Raw genomic sequence first — 23,283 nt, forward strand, 5'->3', positions numbered from 1 at the left:
GGGAATGGGCTGGGCACACCCTGGCTGTTTCCTGCTCCAGCGGCGGGCGCTTGGCGCTGCAGCCGCCAGGAAGTTTTTCTCAGCACCGAGGGAGGAGAAGCCTTCATCGGCCATTCAGCCCTTCCAGCACAGTGCTGTAAAGCACTTCCCGTTTCCTCCCAGGGGATGCTGCTCCCGGCCCCTCCCCGGTGCCTTGGCTGCAGTCCCGCGGTTGTTTTGGTCCTTCTCAAGTGGCCTTGGCAATAATCAGCGTGCCAGGGGCGGGCATCAGCACCAACACGGGGGTATCGGACATCTCTGCCCTCCCTGGCACCACATCCTTCCCTTTCCCTGTCCCACGAGCAATTCCTGCAGTTCCTCTGCAATTCCTGCTCTCCCCTTTCTTCTGCTGGAAGTTAAGGGGTGAAATAAAGGCTTAAAACCGCCCCCATTCTTGCAGGGACATCCTAGGGGGTGAAATAAAGATTTAAAATCCCCCCATATTCTTGTAGGGACATCCTAGGGGGTGAAATAAAGGTTTAAACCTCCCCCCATTGCTGCAGGGACGTTGCTCAGCCCCCCAGGCAGCGTTCCTGCAGTGAGGGAAGGGACAGAAACACATCCCTGGATAAAGCCAAACCTGCTCTCAGCAATGAAAGAAGAAGATTCCTTCCCTTGCAGTGAATCAAGACACAGAGCCCACCCCCTCTGGCAGAGAAAATGTGGTGGTGGCACCTGGCCAAGCAGAGCTGGGGACTGTTCTGGGGGCAGGGATGAGTCAGAGCAGGAAGAGCTCCCTGTGGGACCCATCTGGGTGGATCTGGGGATGGATGGGGAGAGGGGAGAGGGAGTGCTGAGTGGGCAGCTCTGAGCCAGGCAGGGAAAGCTTCCTGAACTCAGCAGAGAAATGCCAAGGGAGGAAATGTCTCTGCAACAAGATGGGATGTGGCAATTCTTCCCTGGGAGGGCGCAAAGCCCTGGCAGAGGTGCCCAGAGCAGCCCCTGGATCCTGGCAGTGCCCAAGGCCAGGCTGGGCAGGGCTGGGAGCACCCTGCAACAGTGGAAAGTGTCCCTGCCGTGGCAGGGTGGCACTGGAGGGGCTTTGAGATCCCTTCCAACCCAAAGCACCCCATAATTCTCTGATTCTCCATGTCTGGAGTGGAGCAAAGCTCTCTGGTGCTGGCAGGAGCCAGGAGCAGAGGATGGGATGGGCTCACACCATCAGTGGTCACACAGAGACAAAGGCAAGGGTGACACCCTGAGCTCTGTGCTGTCCCCCGGCACCCCCAGAGTGGCTGGGGCAATTCCTCCTCCCTCTCTGCAGCCCTCAGCTGTCACCCTGATTTTTTAAGATTTTCTAAACCTTCTGATGTTGACATTCTTGTAATGAACTTCCTCATACACTTCCTGTAAATAACTGATTGTTTTGCATTCTTTTTTTTTTTTTTTTTTTTATGGAGGAGGAGAAATCTGACGGACTGTTGGTTTGTCCAGTGGAGAGGTGGCACTGTCACCCTGCAATCCACTGCCACTTTTGGGAAATCTATAAATGTTGGAAAATAAACTTTCTGTTTTTCTTCACCTGGAGAGCAGCAGTGGTGTCCTGCAGTGACACTGAGATTCTCTGATCTGGCAGACCATGCAGGCTGGGCAAAGGAGGGCCCTGCTGTGGAGAGGGGAGGGGGCACAGCACAGCACCCCCAGCCCCCTGTGCCCGTGGGGAGCAGCCCTGCAGCACAGGATTGCTGGAATCCTCTGGATCCATGGAGCAGCCCTGCAGCACAGGATTGCTCCTGGATTGCTGGAATCCTTTGGATCCGTGGGGAGCAGCCCTGCAGCACAGGATTGCTCCTGGACTGCTGGAATCCTTTGGATCCATGGAGCAGCCCTGCAGCACAGGATTGCTGGAATCCTTTGGATCCATGGAGCAGCCCTGCAGCACAGGATTGCTCCTGGACTGCTGGAATCCTTTGGATCCATGGAGCAGCCCTGCAGCACAGGATTGCTGGAATCCTTTGGATCGTGGGGAGCAGCCCTGCAGCACAGGATTGCTCCTGGATTGCTGGAACCCTTTGGATCCATGGATTGCTGGCAGCTGGAAGCCAGCCCAGCCTGCAGCTCTTTCCAGCAGAGCTGTTCCTGGATGAAGGAAATCCAGAATGAAGCAGAGATGTTGCTTTTGAGCCAGAGGCTTTTCACACCCTCTGCACGGAGACTCCTGACAGGTTTTTTTTTCTCTCCTTAATGAGACAAGCTGATTATTCATTTATCCTTCATCCCCGCTTAGAAGCAATTGGGGCAAAAAATAATTGATGGCATTACATGGCCTTGGGGAGGCAGGGAAAGGGGATAAACAGGGAGAGCCTTGAGCTGCTGCCATCCTCACTGAGTGTGAGCCTCATTGAAGGCATTTTCTGCTCAGGATGGGGCCACTGAGGAGAAGCTTGGACTCCAAGGTGGCGTGAGTGAAGCTGAGTGCAGCAGGGAATGGGCTGGCAGCCTCCCAAGTGGTACAAAAAGAGGATCCAGATCCCAGACTGAGCTCTTGAAACACACCAGCACCTTCCTGAAAGAGTGAAGTGAAACTGGACTGCCTTCCCAGGTCTGGTTCAAGGAATTCGGGGCTGTGAGGATGTGAGAGGCTCTGATGACCACACTCGCTGGGAGCTGCTCCGATATCGAGTGCAGCATCTCCCACCAAAGCTGCTGCTGGGGATTTTATTTTGGGTTAGAACAGTCAATGAATTAAATGGTATTAAACTATAACTGCTCTGGGGATCTGAGCCTGCCTTCCCCTGATCCTTGCTCCAGGGAAGAATGAACTTTGGTTTGGATTTTTGCTAAGTTATGTCTATGCTAAGTCAAGAACTTTTATTTCTTCTTTTTCTATTATTTTGGTTTCATGCTCTGCCAGTGAGGGGTTCCCAAAAGAAGGTGGAGAGTGTAGCTAGGACAGCTGATCCCAAAGGAATATCCCACAGAGGGAAAGTCATTCCCAGTATAGAACTTGAGGTTCAGGAAGAGTTCTGGCATCAGTCAGGGCTGGTGAACAACTGCATTGCGCATCACACGTTCGGGTTGTTTTCCCTCTCTCGGTTAATTGTAATTACTGTAAATATTTACCGTAATTACCGCGTTTGGCTTCGTTGTCAATAATGGGCATTAATTAATGGCGGTTGCCATGGCAACCCAGCCCTCCGCCCGCCAGGGGGCGCCGCCGCCCCGCGCGCTCCCACAATTCCCCGCGGCCGCGCGCCGCCCGCCTCTTCCCCGCCTCCATCATGGCGGTGAGTGCCGGGCCCGCGGCCCGGGCCGTCTCCATCCGCCGCCATCCGCGCTCGGCGGGGCTTTCCCGGGCGCGGCCCGTGCGGGCGGGAGCGGGGAGGGCTGGCGGGAACAGCGTGGGGGCGGGATGGGCGCGGGGGAGCCGGGGGAGCGGCTGCAGCCGTGAAGGGCCGCGGCCCGCCCGGTGCCGGCGGCGCTCCAGGAGGGGCCGCGGTACCGGAGTTCGGGCTCGGCGGGGAGCGGGGAGCGGTGTCCGCCTGAGGAAACCTCTCTGCCGGGGCGGGGGGCGGGAGCGGCCCGGGCAGCCCCGGTTACCCCCGGTGTGGTCTCTCCGCAGCAGGACCAAGGTGAGAAGGAGAACCCGATGCGGGAGCTGCGGATCCGCAAACTCTGCCTCAACATCTGCGTCGGGGAGAGCGGGGATCGGCTCACCCGCGCCGCCAAGGTGCTGGAGCAGCTCACGGGGCAGACCCCCGTGTTCTCCAAAGGTGAGCGGCTGCCCAGGAGCCCTGGATGTTCTCTCGGGTGTTTTCCGTCCTTCCCCCTGGGTGCGGTTCCCAGGAAAGGCTCCTTAAATCGGGAGAGTTGCTGGAGAATTGGGGAGATTCAATATGCAGGGATTCGTGCGCGTTTGTGCGTTTTAGTTCTGTGTCCAAACTCAGGCTGCTGCTTTGCCAGCATCCCTTAAGACAGAATGTGAAACTGCCTCCGTTCTTTGTGATTCCGTGAATTTTTTGGGTGTTGAGAAGCTCCGAATCCCCCGGGTGGGAATTCTCTGGCTGTCCCCTGAGTGTGAGTGTTGCTGCCCACAGCCCGGTACACGGTGAGGTCCTTCGGGATCAGGAGAAACGAGAAAATCGCTGTTCACTGCACGGTTCGTGGGGCCAAAGCAGAGGAGATCCTGGAGAAGGGGTTGAAGGTGAGGATTTTGGGCTGGATCTTTGCTTTGTGACAGAACAGAACTTTTCCTTTCTGCATAAAGGGGTGTGTGCTCTGAAATGCTGAGGTGATCCAGGTCCAGGTCAGACACACGGGGTGAAGTGTTCACACTGTTTATCTGGGTGGTGTTTCAGCCTTATTTAAGAAGTAATTGGGGCAGCAGCTGATTTTTTGGGGGTTTTTTCTTTGCTGCTAGGATTTGGAAGTAAAATTTTTGGGATAAAGACTCAATAGCTAATGAGTGATTTGGGGGTCTGGTAGCAGTGGGCAGGAGTTTGAATTCTCCTTCCAGTCAGGAACAAAATAACCAGCAAGAACCAACGTTTCAGGTGCGAGAATACGAGCTGAGGAAAAACAACTTCTCAGACACGGGGAACTTTGGCTTTGGGATCCAGGAACACATCGATCTGGGCATTAAATACGATCCCAGTATTGGGATTTATGGCCTGGATTTCTATGTGGTGAGTATTCCCTGCTTGCTGGGCTTGGGGGGAAGGCTCCAGAAGGAGCCTGGAGCGAGCACTGCCTCCCGTGGACTTGCTGGAAGATAAATTTGGGTTTTGTTGACATTATTTTATGAGATTTCCAGAGCTGCAATTCCATAAAATCCCTGATTTATGACAAATCTCACAAAACCTCTTCAGAAGCAAATCCTGTTGCTCTGACAGCAACTCCTGGGATAACACAGAAACGGCAGCAAGGCATCACTGCTGAGGGAACTCCCGGCTTCTCTCCTGGAAAAGTGCTTAGTTTAGGGAAGCAGAAAGCACCAGCATGAAGCAGAGCTGTTGGCTTTGTCCTGCAGGTGCTGGGCAGGCCGGGTTTCAGCATTGCTGACAAGAAACGCAGGACTGGCAACATCGGGGCCAAGCACAGGATTGGCAAGGAGGAGGCCATGCGCTGGTTCCAGCAGAAGGTACAGTCCCATCTCCCTGGAGCATCCCAAGGAGCAGCACAATGCTCCTGGAAAGGCTGCAGCAAATCACCAAACAGATTTTGAGTGCTGAAATTGTGGATTTTAGCTGTCCCAGAGCAGTAGAAGCTGCTGCTACTGAATAGAAATATTTTGCTTTTTTTGGGTGTGCTGAACTGAAGAGCAGCTCTTGGCAGGAGAGCTGGGAGGAACAACCAGCTCTTGTGTAAGAGCTCCCAGAGTTTTTGGGGTTTGGGGATCGTGAGTGAGGAGGGGGGGTTAGGATTTGTTGGTCTGACACTGCTCCAGGCTCAGCTGCCACACTTGGAGGATGGAGGGATCCACAAATAAAACAAAATTTTGGGCTTATCTGTCCATAAAATGAATGGGAGCTGCTGAAAGCTGGTTTGGAAATGTCAGAGGTGGGGACTGCTGATAGTTTCTTGGGTTTGTTGGTTTTTTTGGGTTTTTTTTGGATAAAAAGTGTGGAGACTGCCTGGACCCACACAGGTCACACCCTGTGCAGGGAGGCCTCTGCCCCATCTTGCTGAATTCCTGTTCCCCATCCTGCCTGGCTGTGTTAATGTGGCACAGTTGCCCTCGGGGCCCAGATTTTGGGCTGCTCAGACCAGCCTTGGAGGGTGTGGCTGCTTGCTCCAGGGATTTTATCTGAGCACAGCCCCTTGGACATTCCAGCACAGCACAGAGGCTGCAGGAAAGCTGCTCTGCCATGTCCATGTTGGCTTGGAATGACTCTGGTGATTCAGGTTTTCTGCACAGCAGCACTGTACTTTTATCTGATGGTGATTTCTCACTGTACTTTTACCTGATGGTGATTTCTCACTTGTTCTTTTTTTTTCTTTTCCCCTCACAGTATGATGGCATCATCCTTCCTGGTAAATGAGCAGTTCCTGTTGCCAGAGAAGTAAACGAATTTTTCTAACCCCTAACTTGTGTTGTGAATTTTGTGGGGAAGCTGATGGGAACGAGGGTCCTTCACTAGTATGATTTGGCTTTTTTCCCCCCTTTTTGTATTTTCCAATCCATGCTGCAATCCAGTGCTGCTGGCTGGGGAGCAGAGCTCTTCTGTGTCTGCATTCCCTGCTTAAGCTTTGAGATGGAGGCAGCTCAGGGGACAGTTTCCAAGCTCCCCAAGTTTGCAGTGACTCCAAACATCAGTGTGCCTCCTCAGCCAACTGTCCCACACCCCTGAGCTCTGTCCTTCCTGCAGGTGGGTTCAGTCACAGCCAACTCCCAGCCAGCCTGGAAAATACCTGGGCACTGCTGCTCCAGGCACTCCATTGCTGCTGCTAATTCCTCCAGCCCTGATTTAGAAAGCAACAAAGGCTTTTTCCCCATTTTCCATTATTCAGCAGGTCCCAGCCCCACACAAGGTCTCTGCTGGTGCTGCCAGGTGTGTCCTGGCTCTCTGTGACTCACACACAGGCTGGGGCTGCTCTTACCTTGCTCTCAGACAGGTTTGTCCAGGGGGAAGCTCTGCCCAGTGCCAGCATTTGTAAGTTGAGGCACAGAGACCCTCAGCTTTCCTCGTACAACACCCTCCTCCCAGCCAGCTGAGTGCTCTTATCAATTCTACGCTTCTAGCAGCCTTTTGGGCTGCTCTGAGGTCTGCCCCCTCACTGAATCGCAGGGGCATGGAAAGGGCTGGGCTTGGGTCCACACTGAGACCTGGAATGGGCTTGACTCAGATCCACACTGAGACCTGGAAATGGCTGGACTCGGGTCCAGGCTCAGCTGAGACAGCTGCCAACCATCCCAAAGAAAAGCAGCCATTGGGAGGCAACAGGAATAGGTGTGCAGTGACATTGTGTCAGGGAAAATATGTGTCCAGGTCGGGGCTCAAGTCAAGAAAGATAAGGAGCTGCGGGAACAAGGATGATTAAAGGACTGGAGCATCTCTCTGATGAACAGTCTATGGGAGCTGGGCCTGGTCAGGCTGGAGAAGGGAAGGCTGAGAGGGGACCCCATAAACCCACAAAATATCCCCAAGGGTGTCAGAGGGGACCCCATAAACCCATAAAATATCCCCAAGGGTGTCAGAGGACAGTACCAGGCTCTGTTCAGGGACAGGACGAGGAGCAAGGGCCACTAAATAACACACAACGAGTTCTGCCTCAACCTGAGGAAGAACTTTCCATGAGGGCGGCAGAGCCCTGGAACAGCCACCCAGGGAGGGCTGGAGTCTCCCTCTGTGGGGACATCCCAAACCCACCTGGACGTGTCCCTGTGCAGGGGTTGAGCCGGACGATCTCCAGAACCGCAGCTCCTCCGGGATTGTGGCAGCCCCTCCTGAGGGCAGGGCCGGCACAGCCGCGGGGCCGCGCTCCCCTCAGGGCGGCGCTGCCAGCACTCAAGATGGCGCCGCTGCCAGCCCCCAACATGGCGCCCGCCGCCCTCTGCCCTCACCCGCCATGGCCGAGGCCGCGCGGCGCCGCTTCCGCTTCCTGCCCGCAGCCAAGATGGCGGTGGCGGCGGGGCAGCGCCGTGGGCCCGGCGGCCGCTGAAGCCGCTTCCGCCGCCGCCGGCTCTCCAGCAGTAAAAATGGCGGAGTCGGTGCTGGAAGTTGTGGGCCGGCTCCAGGCGCGGCTGGCGGGCAGCGCCGAGCCCAAGAAGGTGATGGGGGCTGCCTCGGCCCGCCGGGGTGCCGGCGGTGGGGACGGGGGTCGGGAGTGCGCGGTCGGGGCTTCCCCCGCGGGCAGCTCCGTGCCCGGCCGGGGCCGCGTTGCGTGGGCTGGGACGCGCGGGCTGCCCGGGGCTCGTCCCCGGCTCGCGGGCCCTGGGTGTCCCGTTGCGGCGGGCCGGTGTCGTCTGTGGGGTGTCCCCGTGGCAGTGGTGGGCGAGCGTCTCTTTTTAGGGTCCCCCCGAGACAGCCTTGGGGTGGTGGCAGGGGTCCCGTGGCAGATCCTCCCGCGACAGTGGCAGGCAGGGATCACTTTTGGGGTGTCCCGTGGCAGTGGCAGGCAGGGGTCCCTTTGGGGTCTCCCTTGGCTGCCTGGGGTCCGTTTTGGGGTCTCCCTTTTGGGGTCTCCCTTGGCAATGACGAGCAGGGGTCCCTTTTAGGGTCTCCCTTTTGGGGTTGTCCCTTGGCAGTGACGAGCAAGGATCCCTTTTGGGGTGTCCCTTGGCAATTGCGGGCAGGGGTGCCTTTTGGGGTCTCCCCTGGCAGTGGCGGGTACGGGTCCGTTTCGGGGTGTCCCACAGCAGTGACTAGCACGGGTCCATTTGGGGGTGTCCCTTTTAGGGTCTCCCTTGGCAGTGGCAGGCTGGGGTCCCTTTTGGGGTCTCCCTTGGCAGTGTCAGGCAGGGATCCCTTTTGGGGTCTTCCTTTAGGGGTGTCCCTTTTGGGGTGTCCCTTTTGGGGTCTCCCCGTGCAGTACCGGGCCGGGGTGCCTTTAGAGGTGCCCGGTGGCCGGGCCGGGCATTGGGGCAGCGGAGGGAGAGCTCTCCGGAAGAGCCGTGTCCCGGTGACGTGTTGGGTGGCGGAGCCGCGGCGCCCGTGAGCCCACGCAGGGAGGCCCCGCTGGGGGCCGGGGCTCCCCTCCTGTCCCCTCCTGTCCCCTCCTGTCCCCCCTGGCCTTGGGGGGACTCGCCTGGCTCCTCTCGCCCCTCTCCACCAGGGAATGTCCCCGCTGCCAAAATGTTCTGCTGCGGTGCTGCCCCGACCTGCCCCGTGCTCGGTGACATTCTGGTGACAGCGGCCGTCCTGCACCAGAGCTGGTTTTTCTAGTGAGATTTGGAATTCTGGTGGAACTCGGGCGTGCTGTTACTCCGTTCTCCTGTTTGAAAGGGGGAGCATCTGCTGGGAGCATTCACACGTGCTGGGTTCGCGTTTTGTGTAATTCAGGTGAAGGAGGAGGCAGGCAGGGCTGTGCAGCTGCTCCGTGCTGGGCTGGCTCTGTTTCACCGAAAAAAACACCTGCAGGACTCGCTGCCCGAGATCTCCCACCACCCAGGAGGAGGAGGAGAGGATGCTGGAGTGCTGACCCTTTGAAATGGGAGCCCCTGCAGGAGCTCCAGCCGGGCTGGGGGTGATGCAATGGGATCTGGTTACTCTCCTCGCCCTCTCAGAGCAGGGTTGGACTGGTGGAGCCCCAAATGGAGCCGAGGGACTGCCAAGGAGGCAGATCCAGGGGGTCTGAGCTTCCTGAGATCGTGGGCAAGACTTGTAATATTGTTTCAGCGCTCTGTGCACAGAATTAGCTCCGCTGTTCCCAGCCCCTTGTGTGAGCTCGGGCAAAAGTGTTTCTGGAGCGCTGCAAGCCCCGGGCAGTGTTTGCACAGCCCGGCTCTTTCTGCAGTGACCTCGTGGTGTGAAGTCGTTTCTTGCTCTGTTGATCCTGGGCGGTTTTGCAAGGGCAGGCAGAGGAGGTAAAGCAGGGTAATGACTTGAAAAGCTCTTTTCTTTCCCAGCAGAAAGGCCCTGTGACCTATATTCTTTACTTCTGATACTTTTCCAGCCATATCCTCGGAAATGTTAGTGGTTTAAAGCCTGAATTTAGTTGCCATTGCATTGTCTTGATGGATCTTGTCAGGATCTTCCTTTGAAGAAATTTTACCCCATCAGCAGGACAAACCCACAGCATCCCTGGGTGCTGCCCACCCTTACACCATTTCCAGTCCTCACTCTTCTTGCCTGGTCCCTTAAAAATATTTTATCAGGAATGTGAAAGAATAATATTTGCCCAGTATGCCTTGCTGAAAGGTGTAAAGTGTTGTTATTCCTGGTTTGGGGTAAAAATTGGGCTGCTGGCACGGAACAGCGCGAGTGAAATCTTGGACAGTGCTGTCATGGTTTGGAAAATGTCCTTTTTTTCCATCAGAGGAGGTACAAGTTCTGCTCCAGGGCTATGGGAAGAAAGAGGAGAAGGAAAACATGAGCAAGAGCATCTTCATGGAGGCCAGGCTGTGCTGGAGCAATTTGATATTAGTGTGTGTTTGTAGTGTGGTAACGGTCTGGCTGCCTTCTTTCAGGGAAAGAAAACGATCCACCCATGTTCAGCAGGACTTGATTGGAGCTGGAGCTCAGTTTTGTGGGTTGTGTCTTGATTGACTGCAGCCCTGCCCTGTTCTGGGGTGTTTTAGAAGAGTTTTGTCCTGTGTGTCTCACCAGACTCAAGCCTGGTGTTCTCTGTCTCCCACCTGGTCGCCTTTTCCTCGCAGGATTTGTATGATCTTGGCTATTTCCAAGATGAGCTGCCACATTTAGAATCCCAGGATTGTTACAGGTTGGAGAAGACCTCCAGGATCGAGTCCAACCTTTGATTCAACCTTTCCATATCAACTGAGTTCCACACTGAGTTGTTTCTTGAACACCTCCAGTGATGAAGACTCCACCACCTCCCTCCAATGCCTGACCACCTTTCTGTGAAGAATTTCCTCCTGTTGCCCAAAATTCCTCCTGATGTCCCTGTAAGCCTCAGTGGGATGAACTCCATCAGCTTGTTTCCAAAGGAAATCAAGTTTAGTACGAGTTTTTAAGCCTGACTGCATCAAAGTTGTCTCACTTGGTGCATCTCATGCACAAGGACCATGGAGGAACTGACTGCAGTGGCTGTGGAATATCTCAGCTCCTCATGAGATGTGTTCTGGATCAAGTGTGTGGCTCCCCTGGTCTCCAGCCACACTGAGAACAGCATTGCCATTGAGAGCAGCACTTCTCTTCTTGGAACTCAGCCCTGAAGGCAGCAAATAACTAAAGAGCAAACAGAACTGTGGGAGATGCTGCAGTGGGCTGTAGCTAGAAAATATTTAGGGACACCAGAACGAGCTCTCCTTTGGTTCTTACTCTCACAGTGGGTTTTGAAAGCTCTGAAGAAACCTTTCTATGAATTTAATTACTCACAGAGATGCTGTTGCTTTAATATTTTCCTGTAGTCTTTTTCTATCTAGTACAAAAATCCATCCTTCTTTCCCTTCCTGCCCCCTTTGTTCACACAAATCCAAACTCTTTATTACCAATCCCAGAAGGATTTTGGCCTTCCCAGAGGGATCCTGAGCCCTGAACTGTGAGGAGAGGCAGCAGAGTTGGGCTCTGTCTCTGCTGCCTTTGCTTTGGTGCCTTCAGTTGCCAGCAAACTTGTTGAGCAGCTGTGCTGGCAAGGCAACAGCAGCCACTCTTGGTATCAGTGTTTCACCCTTCTAAACCAAGAAAACCGAAACCTTGTGTCACAGTTATTAGGTCCTAAATAGAAAGGGGTGGTTTCTAGTGAGCAGAAGTCGTGGTTTTGCTCATGTCAGTGGAACCCTTCTCTGGGTGTCGAGGAGTGTTTCCTCTCTGAAAGCAGAACCCTCCTCAAACAGGTTCAGGGAACTCCTTTCCCTCCAGAGAGACCTGCAAACCCGCCTGGTCCTTGCAGGGTGGCTGTGGGGGTGCCTGGGTGTCAGCTCAGGCTGACACTGCTGATCTGAGCACGAGCACAGTGCTTCAAAGAGAAGATCTTGTGGATCAGGGGCAGCCCTTTGTATGGCATATAGCATAGGAGTGCTGAGCACAGCCTGGGCTCTATAGGGGCTGCAATAATGGGAATGCTGATGAGGCTGGACTGTGGCTATAGCTGAGCTGTGGGAAATGATGTGAGGGGCAACAGTGCTGTCAGATGTGTTCTACCATGTACTGGAGCTCCAGAGCCAACAGCCATCGTGGGGAGGCCATGTCCCCAAGCACCTGGCTGGCAGAGGTACAGGAACATCCCCTGCACTCAGAATCCCACAATCATTGGGGTTGGATCCTCCAGGATCATTGGGTCCAACCTGTGGCTGATCCCCAGCCCAGAGCCCTGTCTGGTCAGTCCTTCAACACCTCCAGGCACGGTGACTCCACCACCTCCCTGGGCAGTCCATTCCATGCCTGGCCACCCTTTCCTGAAGAAATTTCTCTTGGTGTCCAACCTGAACCTCCCCTGGTTCAGCTTGAGGCTGTTTCTTCTTGCCAACCTCCTCCAGCTCCTCCTTGGAGAGGGCTCCTTGTCCCACCCTGTCCCGTGGAGCAGCTGAAGATGCTGGCAGAACCTTGCTTGGGGTGTGTGGAGGAAAAAACACTTCTCTGGTGTTTGGTGAAAAGAGTGGAGCAAGAGGGAGGGAATTTGCTGTTTTAGCACCTGATTGAAGAGAGCCTGTCTGCAGTGGAGACACAGGTTCCCCTCTTAGGTCTTTAAGAGCATCTAGAAATCTTCCTCCCCTTTTTTATTGCCAAGGGCTGTGATTCCACCACCACCTTCTGAGAGGCTTCCAAGTGCTTTCTTCCTCTTGCTGTGTGTTTGTGTTCCCAGTGCTTTAAACCAGACTGAAGCTGCAAACATTAATATTTGGGTGTTACGAGACTTTCTGGTGGGTTCCTGTGGGCAGAGATGAGATTTTTTTGCAGTTGGCCCTCGTGTTCAGCTTCTCAGAAGCTTTTTGGAGCCAGACAGCAGCTGTCAGCCACTTGGATCTTCCTAACAAGCTCTCAGGCAGTGCAGCATTTTCTTCCTCCCCAGTCCCAGTCTGTGGTTCCGTGTGACAGCTCTGAACCCTTCTCCTCTTGTCTCCACAGCTGCTGAAGAGTCTGAAGAGGCTGTCAGAGTTACCCATCACAGTTGACATTCTCGTGGTAAGAGCTGTGAAATCTCTGGGGCTCTCCCTCGTGTCTGTGGAGCCAGGGAGGGCTGTTTTCCATGAAATCTGCTTTCCCTGGAACAGGGTGTGTTGTCTCACCACCTGCTCCAGCCCAGTGACACAGGAGTGATTGTGATAAGGTTTTGCAAGTGCCAGGCACGGGGAGGGAGCATGCCAGGGCAGGTGGGAAGCCATGCAGGACAGTTTGTCATGCTCAGTTCTCCCAAAAGATTAACACCTGGCTGGGATAAGGGAGTTGGAGCAGATCCCAGCAATAACAAACCAGCAGGAAATGAGGAAGTGCTAATCCTTACAGGTTTTAATAGCTTCTGTCTTCAAACTTGCCAGCTCTCATGGTAAATACTGACTTGGGTTAATAATACAAATAATTAGTGTTTGTCTAAGGTAGAATTAACCTTTGATTTACAGTAGTGAGTGATATAAAGCAGCTGAAGACATAATAAAATGATATCTTTGCTCTTAGATCAAGGAACTTTCTCCCTTGCAGCAGTAGGGAGTGTGTTGGTTTCTCTGACTCTTCAGGGAGTTTAACAGGGCTGAGAATTCCTGTTTTGCTAAGATGGATTCCTGGCTCTCTCCTGAAGGAGACAGGAGTTGGGAAGACTGTGAACAGCCTGAGGAAACATGAGCTGGTGGGAGACTTTGCCAAGGACCTGGTGGCCAGGTGGAAGAAGCTGGTGCCGGTGGCGCAGGAGGCAGAGCGGTGAGTGAGCCCCACGCATGAGCTTTGGGAGCGTTTTCTCAGTGGATACTTCAAACCTCTCTGGCCAAGGCTCTGGAAAAACTTGTAAAACCAATATGTGAACTCTGCCTGGGGGTTTTGCCTTGTTTTGGCAGAAACTTCCTGCCCTTGCTGGCTCTGGAGTGTTGGGATGATGACAGCTGCAGTTTCATGTGGAAGTTGGGGCCAACTTTCAGGAATTTGCAGTTTGATGAAGAGATTAATAGGAGATGCCAAAAAAAAGTGCCCTTAATAAAGCAAAAGATGCAATTTGCTTGCTTCCCATTTTGTGATTCTGAAGGCAGGAAGTTCTAGGCCCAAGTAAATTGAAAGAATGCTTTCATGAGCCAGAATCCTATGGAAACTGGAAGTTACTGCTAGCAGGCATGTGGCAGTAACAAAGCTGTGTTGAACCCAGCAGAGATCAAACAGATTTGAGTGATAAAGGCCAGTTATTAATGGGAATTTAAAGGAGTGGTATTCCCACGTGTGGAACTGGGGGACATTTCCCACAGCATCACACAGCCAGGAGTGTGTAGGCACAAGGTTCTGTCTCTAGTTCTAACAAAAATGCAATTCTTGCACTAGAAATGCAATTTTTAAATGCCTGATTGATGCTGTTCCTTAGAGATTTAGTGGGATTTTTGCCACAAAGCTACCAAATAGTACTTTGGTCTTCCATGAGGGGTGTTCCAGTCCAGGGAATGGCTCTTTTCATTCATGTTGGGCAGTATTAATCTCACTCTTTTTGGTTCCTTCTCCTTTCAGAAATAACCTGGACTCCGAAGACCGTGACTACGAGAGGAGCAGCTCGAGCAAAAGGCATCAGGAATCCTCCCTCAGAGAGGATGAGGAGGCTGATCAGGAATACTCAGAACCCTTCCAGCCTTCTTGCAGCCAGTCCTATAGCCCAGATCATAGGGAAAAGAAGTCCAAAAGGCATCCTAGGCCTGAGAGAGCCTATGAGACTTACAGCTATAGCAGCCACCAGGGGAAGGGTTGGGGCAGATCCTCCCCGGTGCTCTCTTCAGACCAGGAGTACTCGGACTGTGGGCAAGCTGTGTCACCTGAGCCCAGTGAGAGCCCTCAGGATATGGACACAGACCCTTACGCCTCTGAGGAGCAGGAAGAACCAGCACTATTCCCTAGGAAAGCCAATAAAGGGCACAGCTTCCAGGAGAAGCTGGGGGCAGGCCGGGAGCGCGGCGACGTCTGCGACAAAGGGAACGCAAGTCGGAGCAAAGAGCACAAATCCTCGCACAAGAAACAGCGACTCGATGGCAGAGGGGATGACAGGAGCTCTGCCTTCAGCCCTGAGAGGTTGCACAAGGCTTCCTTCAAGGAGCAGCTCCGAGAATCCCCTGTGGCAGCAGGCAGCAAGGAGAAGCAGAGGACGTCAGAGGGCGGCAAAAAGGAGAAGAATCGGGAAAGCGGCGCCTCCAGGAAGGAGAAGCCGCACTCGGAGGAATCTTTGGAGAACCATGTCAAGAAGCAAAAGCATCGGGACTCTGAGAAGAGCAAATTGGAAAAGTCCAAGCAGAGCCTGGAGAGCTCTAACTCAGAGAAAAGGAAAGCTGAGAGTGACTCAGGCAATAGGATCAAGGAAAAGGGGGGTTCTGGGAGCTTAAAGTCTTCGGAGGGGAAGCGCAAAATCTCCGATGTGGACAAAAAATCGGTGGGGTTTTCCTCAAATTCTGGGGAGGGGGAAGCAGAGGATGAGTTTGAACAACCTACAATGTCCTTTGAGTCATATCTCAGCTATGACCAGCCCCAGAAAAAGAAAAAGAAAGTGGTGAAACCCTCAGCTGGGTCAGCTGGGGACAAAGACAGAGGGCACAGCAAACAGAACGGATCCAAAGCCACTACCAACAGCTCCAGCTCCAGTCAGAAAAGTCCCAGCCACAAGAGAACAAGTGAGAAAAAGGCAGAGAAGAAATCCCCTGAGCCTCCTAAACCAAAGAGGGTAAGGTTTGGTAAGAAAGCAGAGTATCTGTGGGTGTGAGCTTAGAATCCAGCCCAGTTTGCACTGCATGTCCTGCTAAAGAGGTTCCCATGTCTCCCCTCTCAAGTATTTATGCTTTTCTAAATTGGACCTTTTTTAGTGCCCAGAAATGGGAGAACTGGTGGTACAAGGCAGCTCATTCCAGAAGACAAACCTTCTTTTGTGAAAGCCTGGAAAATGAGCAATATTTCTGTGCAGATCCTTTGTCACATGGGTGCCAGGGTTTGGTGTATAAATAGGAACTAATATGTAAAATCTTTACTGTTTCATCTTTTTACTCAACTTTGAAACACTTGGCTCTTCACAAAGTGGTTTTTATAAGGTTTAACTTAAAAATCCTGCTTTGCCACTCATTCTAGTGAGTGCTTCATAAAACCCCATATCCAAGTTTTCAGTTTCCCTCAGTTTCTGAGATTCCCTTCTCCTCCACCAGTGCAAAGTTTTTCTCAGAAACAGGAGAAGAGGCAGAACTGGTAAATGAGTGTTTGAGATCAAGGAAATGCTTTTGCTTGTCCTGAATATGGTAAAAACATTCATGGCTCTTTCTGGAAGGTGCTGAATGATTCAGATCCCAAATTTCAGCTTCTTCCTATTGGCAGCACCCCTGAGGTCGTTCCCTGGTACAAACTGAGCAGCATTGAATGGTTTACTTAAAATGTGCAAAAAACCCCACAGTTCAGTGCTGTTTGCACCCTGGTGGAATGTCACATTCTGCTGTATTCCTGTCTTTATTCCATGTCCATCCTCTCCTTCCAGATAATTTTAGATGTGGTCCCGACGTTACCAGACATCCCCCTGCCCCCCATCCAGGCCAATTATCGTCCTCTTCCCTCCATCGAGTCCATCACCTGCTCCCAGACAAAAAGGAAAGGTATGTTGGGCAGGAAAAGGGGTTTGGAATGAGCCAGACTGGGGTAGAGAGCAGGGGTGGGTTCAGGTCTTTTCTTTGGGGTCTGCCAAGGGCAGAGGTTTCAGATAAAAAAGCAGCTGCTTCCCATGTAATCCATCAGAAAATAGAAAAATCCTTCATTGACGCTTCTTTGGGGCTCAGGCTTTGGGTTTGCCCTTTCTCAACTTGCTCTGCAGCCTCTTGAAGAAGACTTTGCCCTTTAGGTCACTTCTGGGTGACTCCAATTTGTGGCTCCTGTTCCATTTATCAGGACAGGCTCTTCCTTTTCTCTGTCCCCTCCTCACTGCAGTGGTTTCCCTCCACAGCTGTGTCCTCGCCGGTGGAGGAGAGCGAAGCTGGTTTCACAGGCCGCCGGTTAAATTCCAAAATGCAGGTGTACTCTGGCTCCAAAACTGCCTACCTCCCAAAGATGATGTCCCTGTACCAGCAGTGTATCAGGGTCCTCAGCAACAACATCGACTGTGAGTACCTGTCCTTGTCTCTGAGTCACTGTGCACTGACATTTTGGCAACTTGGTACAGAACCCAGCAGTTCCCCCTGTTATAAATATGGGATAAATCCTACTGGAAGCACAGGGGCTGCAGGGATCAGCACCTAGAATGCTTTCAAGCAGTGCTAAAGCACTGGAAATTATGGGAAATGGAGCTTGCACAAATATTTCTCAACTTGGAGATGTTAGTGCCTGAGGTTCCTTTCTCCTCCCCTCATCCTGAATGGTTTTGTGCAACATTGCAGTTTTTTCACTGTGTTTCAAGGTGTCAAGCCCTTTCCTTGGCAAGGAAGGAGCAGGATAATTAATACCCTGTGCTTCTTGCTTCTCTCTAGCAATCTATGAAGTGGGTGGTGTCCCTTTCTCAGTGCTGGAGCCGGTGTTGGAGAGGTGCACCCCGGAGCAGCTGTATCGCATCGAGGAATGTAACCATGTGAGTGCCTTGGCTGGGACAAGGGATGTGGTGTGCAGGGCTGTCCTCACCTCTGAGAGCTTTTCATTGCTCTTTTCATTGCAAGAGGTGGCTTTTGCTAGCCCTGAGTTCCTGGCATTGCAGTGATACATGGGTTTCCTTCAGCTAGGTCTCATAAGCTCTCGGAGATTTATATCACACCCAAGATATCTCAGCTACCTTAGAAGGCATAAAATTAGTAGGACGGCTTCTGTTGGAAACAGAAAAGTTTAAATAAAAGGCAAAATAACAAAACTCTTTACAGAGAAAAACCGAGCCAGGTGCAAGAGGTTCTTGCTCCTGGTAAAACACCTCACAAAAGCCATTAGTTTCTTTGTTCTCTTCTTTTTCTAGTAAATGGCTTAGGCAGGACTTTTTGGTTCCTAATTGGCTATCCTTAAGTTTGAGGTGAAGTTCCCCAGGTCCTATGAGATGTCTTTTTACCTAATCAAAGAGAGAAACTTCTGAGCTTTTTCCTTTTTAAGGAGACCAAAGATAGTTTTGTCAGAAAACACAATTCCTGCATTGCAGCACATGGCCCCTGCTGGAATTCCACCAGCACTGAGCTGGTGCTGAGGGAAAGGAGGAGTCAGGAGGGATCCCAGCTCTGTATTTGCTCCAGGTGCTGGTGGAGGACACAGATCAGCTGTGGCACAACCACTGCCTGCGAGACTTCAAGAACGAGAAGCCCGAGGAGTTCGAGTCGTGGCGGGAGATGTACCTGCGGCTGCACGACGCGCGCGAGCAGCGCCTGCTCATGCTGGCACGCAACATCGGCTCTGCCCACGCCAACAAGCCCAAAGGTGGGGCTGGGGGAGCCCAGCTGGCTTAAATCAGTCCAGTTCTCTCTGGAAGGTTCAGCCAGGCTTAGCTCTGTGTGCTCCCTTGCTTTGTGGTTTGGCAGTGTCTCGATATCATCCGTGACGGTGTGGATGCAGCTCAATATTTTACAGCAGGGATGAGCAGGTTCCTGTTCCATGTGGCTTCTCCTTGCTGGCATGGAAAAGAACCAGGGTGGAGGGAAAGAAACATTTCTGGTTTTTGGGTGAACATGTAATGGTTTTTGGGTGAACACAATGATTTTTGGGTGAACACACCTGCGGCTGCACGACGCGCGCGAGCAGCGCCTGCTCATGCTGGCACGCAACATCGTCTCTGCCCACGCCAACAACCCAAAGGTGGGGCTGGGGGAGCCCATCTGGGTTAAATCAGTCCAGTTCTCTCTGCAAGGTTCAGCCAGGCTTAGCTCTGTGTGTTCTCTCTGGAAGGTTTAGCCATGCTTAGCTCTGTGTGCTCCCTTGCTCCGTGGTTTAGCGGTGTCTTGATTTCATCCGTGATGGTGTTGATGCAGCTCAGTATTTTACAGGAATGATGAGCAGGCTCCTCTTCCATGTGGCTTCTCCATGCTGGCAGGGTGGGGGGAAACATTTCTGGGTTTTGGGTGAACATAATGAGAACTGCTGAGCTGATCAGTTTGATTTCTCATTCTGAGAGGTTCAGACCTTAGGAAGGAGATTGTCACTGTTTCTTTGGAATGGATTGACTGGGGAGAGGTGGATGAAGTCTCAATAGTACGACAAGCAGTGAGGAGCCTCCTTTATAGCCAGCTGGATGTAAGAGATGTTTCCCTCTGACTCTTGCAGGGAGAGTGGCCAAGATGGCATTTGTGAACTCTGCAGCCAAGCCCCCTCGGGACGTTCGGAGGAGGCAGGAGAAGTTTGGAACTGGAGGCCCTCTCGTGCCAGAGAAGACCAAGTGAGTGTTTCTCTGTAGCACTCGCTGCTCAGGGCCCCCTGAAGCTCAGGAGAGGATACTGTGTGTCTGGGAGCTCCCTTTGCAGGGAAACTTGTAACTGTAATTGCTTGGGAAGTGCTGAGATCCTGCTGGTTCCACCTTGTATCAGCCCTGCTGCTGTTACAAACCTGCCCTGTATCTGTAGAATCAACTCAAAGTGAATCCTTTGTGGCAATGCCTGTGCTGTGTCTGTTGCAGAATAAAACCAGTCCTGTACCCACCCAGCAAAAGCCACGCTCGGGCCAGTGACGAGCAGTCCTACGATGGGCCCAGCACCAGCAGCGCCCACTCGGCCCCGTCTTCAGGTAGCACCTTCTCCTCCTACGACCCCAGGAAACCCCCTGTGAAGAGTAAGTACAGCCTGCAGCACACCCTCTCAGAGCTTAGAAACAGCTGCTTCTGCTGGGGGAGGATTCCTGCTGTGCAGGAGGGTTGGTGTTGGTGTCTCTTATCTCTTTTTCTCTGTTCAAACTTGTCGCATGAACAACAGCAAAGGGAAATATTTGATTCACCCACTCAGAGCTGGCTGGATTAGCCTGTCCTGATGGTACCAGTGAGGCAGAACCTCTGTCTGTCCTTCTGCTGCCCTGTGTCTGTCCAGCTGTCTGGAATTGGAGTGCAGCTCTGTCTGGAAGGTTTAACCAGGGATCAGTGTTGGTGCAGTGCAGAAAGCAGCAGCTTCTCCTCAGTCTGTGACCTAAAAACTCTGATGGGCCCCGCTCAAACCCTCCTGTCTGCCAGGGCTGCAGCTTCCAACTGCTCTCAGCTCTTCTTCCATCACTTTTCCTTTCATGTGGGGGCTTTTTCCTTTGATTCAGTGGTGGTGTGTTTTTCTTTCTCTTTTGCAGAAATTGCACCAATGATGGCAAAGACTATCAAAGCTTTCAAGAACAGGTTCTCTCGGAGATAAGTTTGCAGTGCTGAGCTGGGCCTTTCTCTCTTGAGGAGGAGTGGCACTGGAGGGGGAGAAGGCACCCAAACAGCCCTTCCTTATCTTTGAACTCTTTGGAGGCTGCAGCTGCTGGGAGAAGCTTTGATCTGCACAAGATGACGGCACAGTATTTTATCTTTTATTCTGGTCCCTTTCTCAGTGTCAAGCCCCCCCTCTTTTACCCCCCTGTCCCCAGCATTCTGTTTCTGGCTTTGTCATCCCTCGAAAGAAGGGTGTACAGAATCTCCTGACACAGGAAAATGTGAAATCTTGGCACCTGCTGAGAATGGAAGATCCAGAGACTTATTTACAATTATTTAACCTCTTAATAAATTATAAAATGGTTTTAATTAATATTTTGCCCCTCTACCCTGTTGCATTATTTATGTTGCTCCCAGTAGTCCCTCCCCTCCCAACCCAGTCCCAGGGTGTGACTTGAGCTGGAATCCATCTGAGGGGACACTGGGTGTCACAGGAGCCTTTCCTGTCACCTGGTGGGCCCAAAGTCTCACCTGGAGACTCTGGGACAGGCAGGACCAGTGGCCCAGCCACTTGCCAGGCCTTTGGCTTTGCTCCCTGCTCGTGTGTGTCAATAAAATCTGAGCTCCTGACCCTCTCTGTGCTGTTGCTGTAGATCCTGTCCAGGTGCTTTTGTGGTCCTGCAGGGATGCCAAGAGCCTTTGGGGACGTTTCCTCTGCTGCTGTTGTCTTCTGCTGGCTGCTGGGAATGAAACTTGCAGGGATTTGGGAGAACTTTTACTGTGCATCAAGTCAGATTTTAACTTTTTATCTTGAGAGAGATAGGGGACTTTGCAATGGAAACCAGGTTTTAAATAGCAGTGAAGGCATCGTTTGCCTCTTTTAGTGGGAAGCAGGAAGGAATTCTTCTGTCTTGTTTTCTGTGTGGAATTGCAAAGGATTTATTTCCAGTTTGGAAGATCCTAAAGTCTTTTCCCTGTATGTTTTGCTCTGTCCCTTCTTTGGAAAAATCCAAGGATTTTGGTCTTTGAACCTGAAACCACTTGAATGAGGCAGGAGGGAAGCGAGCAAGGGAATGTGGCTGTTGTGACACGTGTGTGTCCTTCAGAGCAGGAGCTCCAGAGGCTCCCTTGTGCCTGCTGTGTGAGGAGCTGCAGCTCAGGAGGGAGAAGGAGCTGGATGGGGGTGCCAGGGGGTGCCCTGGAGCTCCTGGAGAGGTCAGAGCCCTGCTGGGGCTGTGGGGATGGCAGCTGGGCTCACAGGGCTGGGCACAGTTTGTGCTGCTGGGAAGGTTTCTGCCTGTGGGCTGTGCCTGGGGAAGGTTTCTGCTTGTGGGCTGTGCCTGGGGAAGGTTTCTCCTCCTCTTTTGTTGCCCCAAAGGGAAACCCAGGGGTGCTGCAAGCACAGGATGGGGCTGGGGGGAGACCCCAGGCCTCTCTGGGAGGGCTCTGGGTTGGGGAGGGATTCTCCTGTTCCAAGCCATATTTGCTGCCCTAGGACTTTGCTGTCTGGGTGGAAGAGATGCTGGTGGTGGATGCTGTTGTTGTTGGCAGCTCCTGAGAAGCTCAGCTGGCTTTCCATGGCTGCCAAATCCCAATGTCTGTGTGCACTGACCGGGGGAAACCTTGCTGTGAAGGGTCCTCCCTGGAGGGCTCGAGAAAAATCCCTGTTTTGCTTCTGGTTTCTGTTGGGTTGTTTGTTTCTTTCCTTTTTATTTTTTCCACCTGCTTTAGAAGACATGTCTTTCTTTAAAAGCATTCTGAACACCTGCCTCCTGTTTATTTGGTCTGTTCTTTGTTTAGTTTGGAATTCTTGGAAAAAATGTTCTCAGACTCTCATGTGCTGTAAGTTTGTTACAGTCCCAGATGCTCTAATGTCCCCGTGCAGCATTTCAGTGTGTGTTGTGCTGTAAGATAATGGCTCCTTACTCTCCCGTGGTTTTGCTGTATTTAATTTTGCTGTATTTTTAATTAGATAACAATACATTCTCTTCTGCTGACCCTTGTGCTACTGTTCATTTCTCCTCTGTGCTGGGCTGGGGGCAGAGGGGAGGGAAGCAGAGCCTGGTGTTGTTCAGTGGAGCTTTGAGCAGAGGATCTGGGCGATGCCCAAGGGCGATTTGGGCACTGCTAAACTGCCAATTCATTGGTCTCACACTCAGCTGTGGGTATGGCCCAAGCACTGCTGTTCTTCCCCTCTCAGAGCTCCCCCTTTGCTCCAGGCTTTGCCAGCTGTGTCCGTGTTCTGTTTGTGGCACTGCAGGGAGGTGACGCTGGTGTCACTCTGCTCTCACAGGGCCGATGCCAACCCCTCGATGCCAACCCCTCGATGCCAACCCCTCACCCTTCCCTTGGCTTGGGCACTAAATCCAGCCTGGGGAGGGGCTGGCACCGGCCCTCAGCTGGGAGCAGAGCAGGGATATTTCCCTGGGGACACTCGAGGCAAAGTCTGGGATCCAAGTGCTCGGGCTGTGACACTGTGCGCTTGTTGTGTGCTCCTCCACACGCTGCAGGTGGAGCAGAGCTGCCTCTTCCTCCCACCCATCCCTGCAGGAGGAGGAGGAGGGGGAGTGACTCGGACTCGTATTTGTATTTTGGTCCCAAACTGTGTATATATATATACAATTTTCTATGTTCCTTTTTTTGTGGTAACTAAGATGAATATTTTAATTAGATAAGTTATATGAAAAAAAAGAGGAGAATCATGTCTCAATAAAAGCCCAACACTGGACTGTGCCTGTTTGTTCTTTCCTGACACTGACAACGAATATTAAACACACCATGGGGAAACTCCGTGGCTGCTCGGAGGGTGATGCTCCGGTATCCCACTCTGGTATCCCACTCCCGGGATCCCACTCCGGTATTCCGCTCCGGTATCCCGGCGGGGTGCTGCTCCCGTTCCTGCGCTGTTTGGAACGATCCCCGCGGATAATAGGGCCGGAGCCTTTCTGGCAAAGCAGCTTCGCCATTCCCCGGGCGGGGCGGGGCCACCGGGACCCCTCCCCGGGACCACCGGGACCCCTCCCCGGTATCAGTGGGCGGATCACGGGCTGAGCACGTGCAGAACCAGACCACGCCCCCTATGGGCGTGACCACAACACAACGGACCAATCACCGGCCTGCACGGGCGTGGCTATGCACACGACGGCGTATCTAATTAACATATGCGGTGACGTCAGGGAGGTGGGCGCGGCCTACGAGCAATATGGGCGTGGTTTATGTGACAGAGGGGCGTGTCCTGAGGCGCTGTGGGCG

General features: G+C 52.8%; 2 protein-coding genes across 4 annotated transcripts; both read left to right on the forward strand.

The window, feature by feature from the left end:
• Positions 1–3,201: 3,201 nt before the first annotated feature.
• On the forward strand, positions 3,202–6,066 carry RPL11 (ribosomal protein L11). The gene is made up of 6 exons (XM_058040124.1): positions 3,202–3,266; positions 3,602–3,752; positions 4,077–4,183; positions 4,533–4,664; positions 5,009–5,119; positions 5,991–6,066. The coding sequence occupies exons 1-6, from the start codon at positions 3,261–3,263 to the stop codon at positions 6,018–6,020; spliced, it is 537 nt and encodes a 178-aa protein (XP_057896107.1). The 5' UTR covers positions 3,202–3,260; the 3' UTR covers positions 6,021–6,066.
• Positions 6,067–7,597: 1,531 nt separating this feature from the next.
• Positions 7,598–21,974, forward strand: ELOA (elongin A). Of its 3 annotated transcripts, none has more exons than XR_009115555.1 (12): positions 7,598–7,750; positions 12,669–12,725; positions 13,336–13,454; positions 14,241–15,435; positions 16,231–16,345; positions 16,690–16,845; positions 17,210–17,307; positions 17,948–18,128; positions 18,969–19,080; positions 19,318–19,469; positions 19,968–21,350; positions 21,381–21,974. XR_009115555.1 is itself a non-coding variant. In XM_058040418.1 (11 exons), the coding sequence occupies exons 1-11, from the start codon at positions 7,679–7,681 to the stop codon at positions 20,027–20,029; spliced, it is 2,319 nt and encodes a 772-aa protein (XP_057896401.1). In that variant the 5' UTR covers positions 7,598–7,678; the 3' UTR covers positions 20,030–21,974. The 3 variants fall into 3 exon arrangements, 1 of the variants encoding a protein (XP_057896401.1); XR_009115554.1 differs by having other exon boundaries at positions 19,968–21,320; positions 21,351–21,974; XM_058040418.1 differs by having other exon boundaries at positions 19,968–21,974.
• Positions 21,975–23,283: the final 1,309 nt, after the last annotated feature.

The sequence above is a fragment of the Melospiza georgiana genome, chromosome 24, assembly GCF_028018845.1.
Source record: "Melospiza georgiana isolate bMelGeo1 chromosome 24, bMelGeo1.pri, whole genome shotgun sequence".
Lineage (NCBI taxonomy): Eukaryota > Metazoa > Chordata > Aves > Passeriformes > Passerellidae > Melospiza > Melospiza georgiana.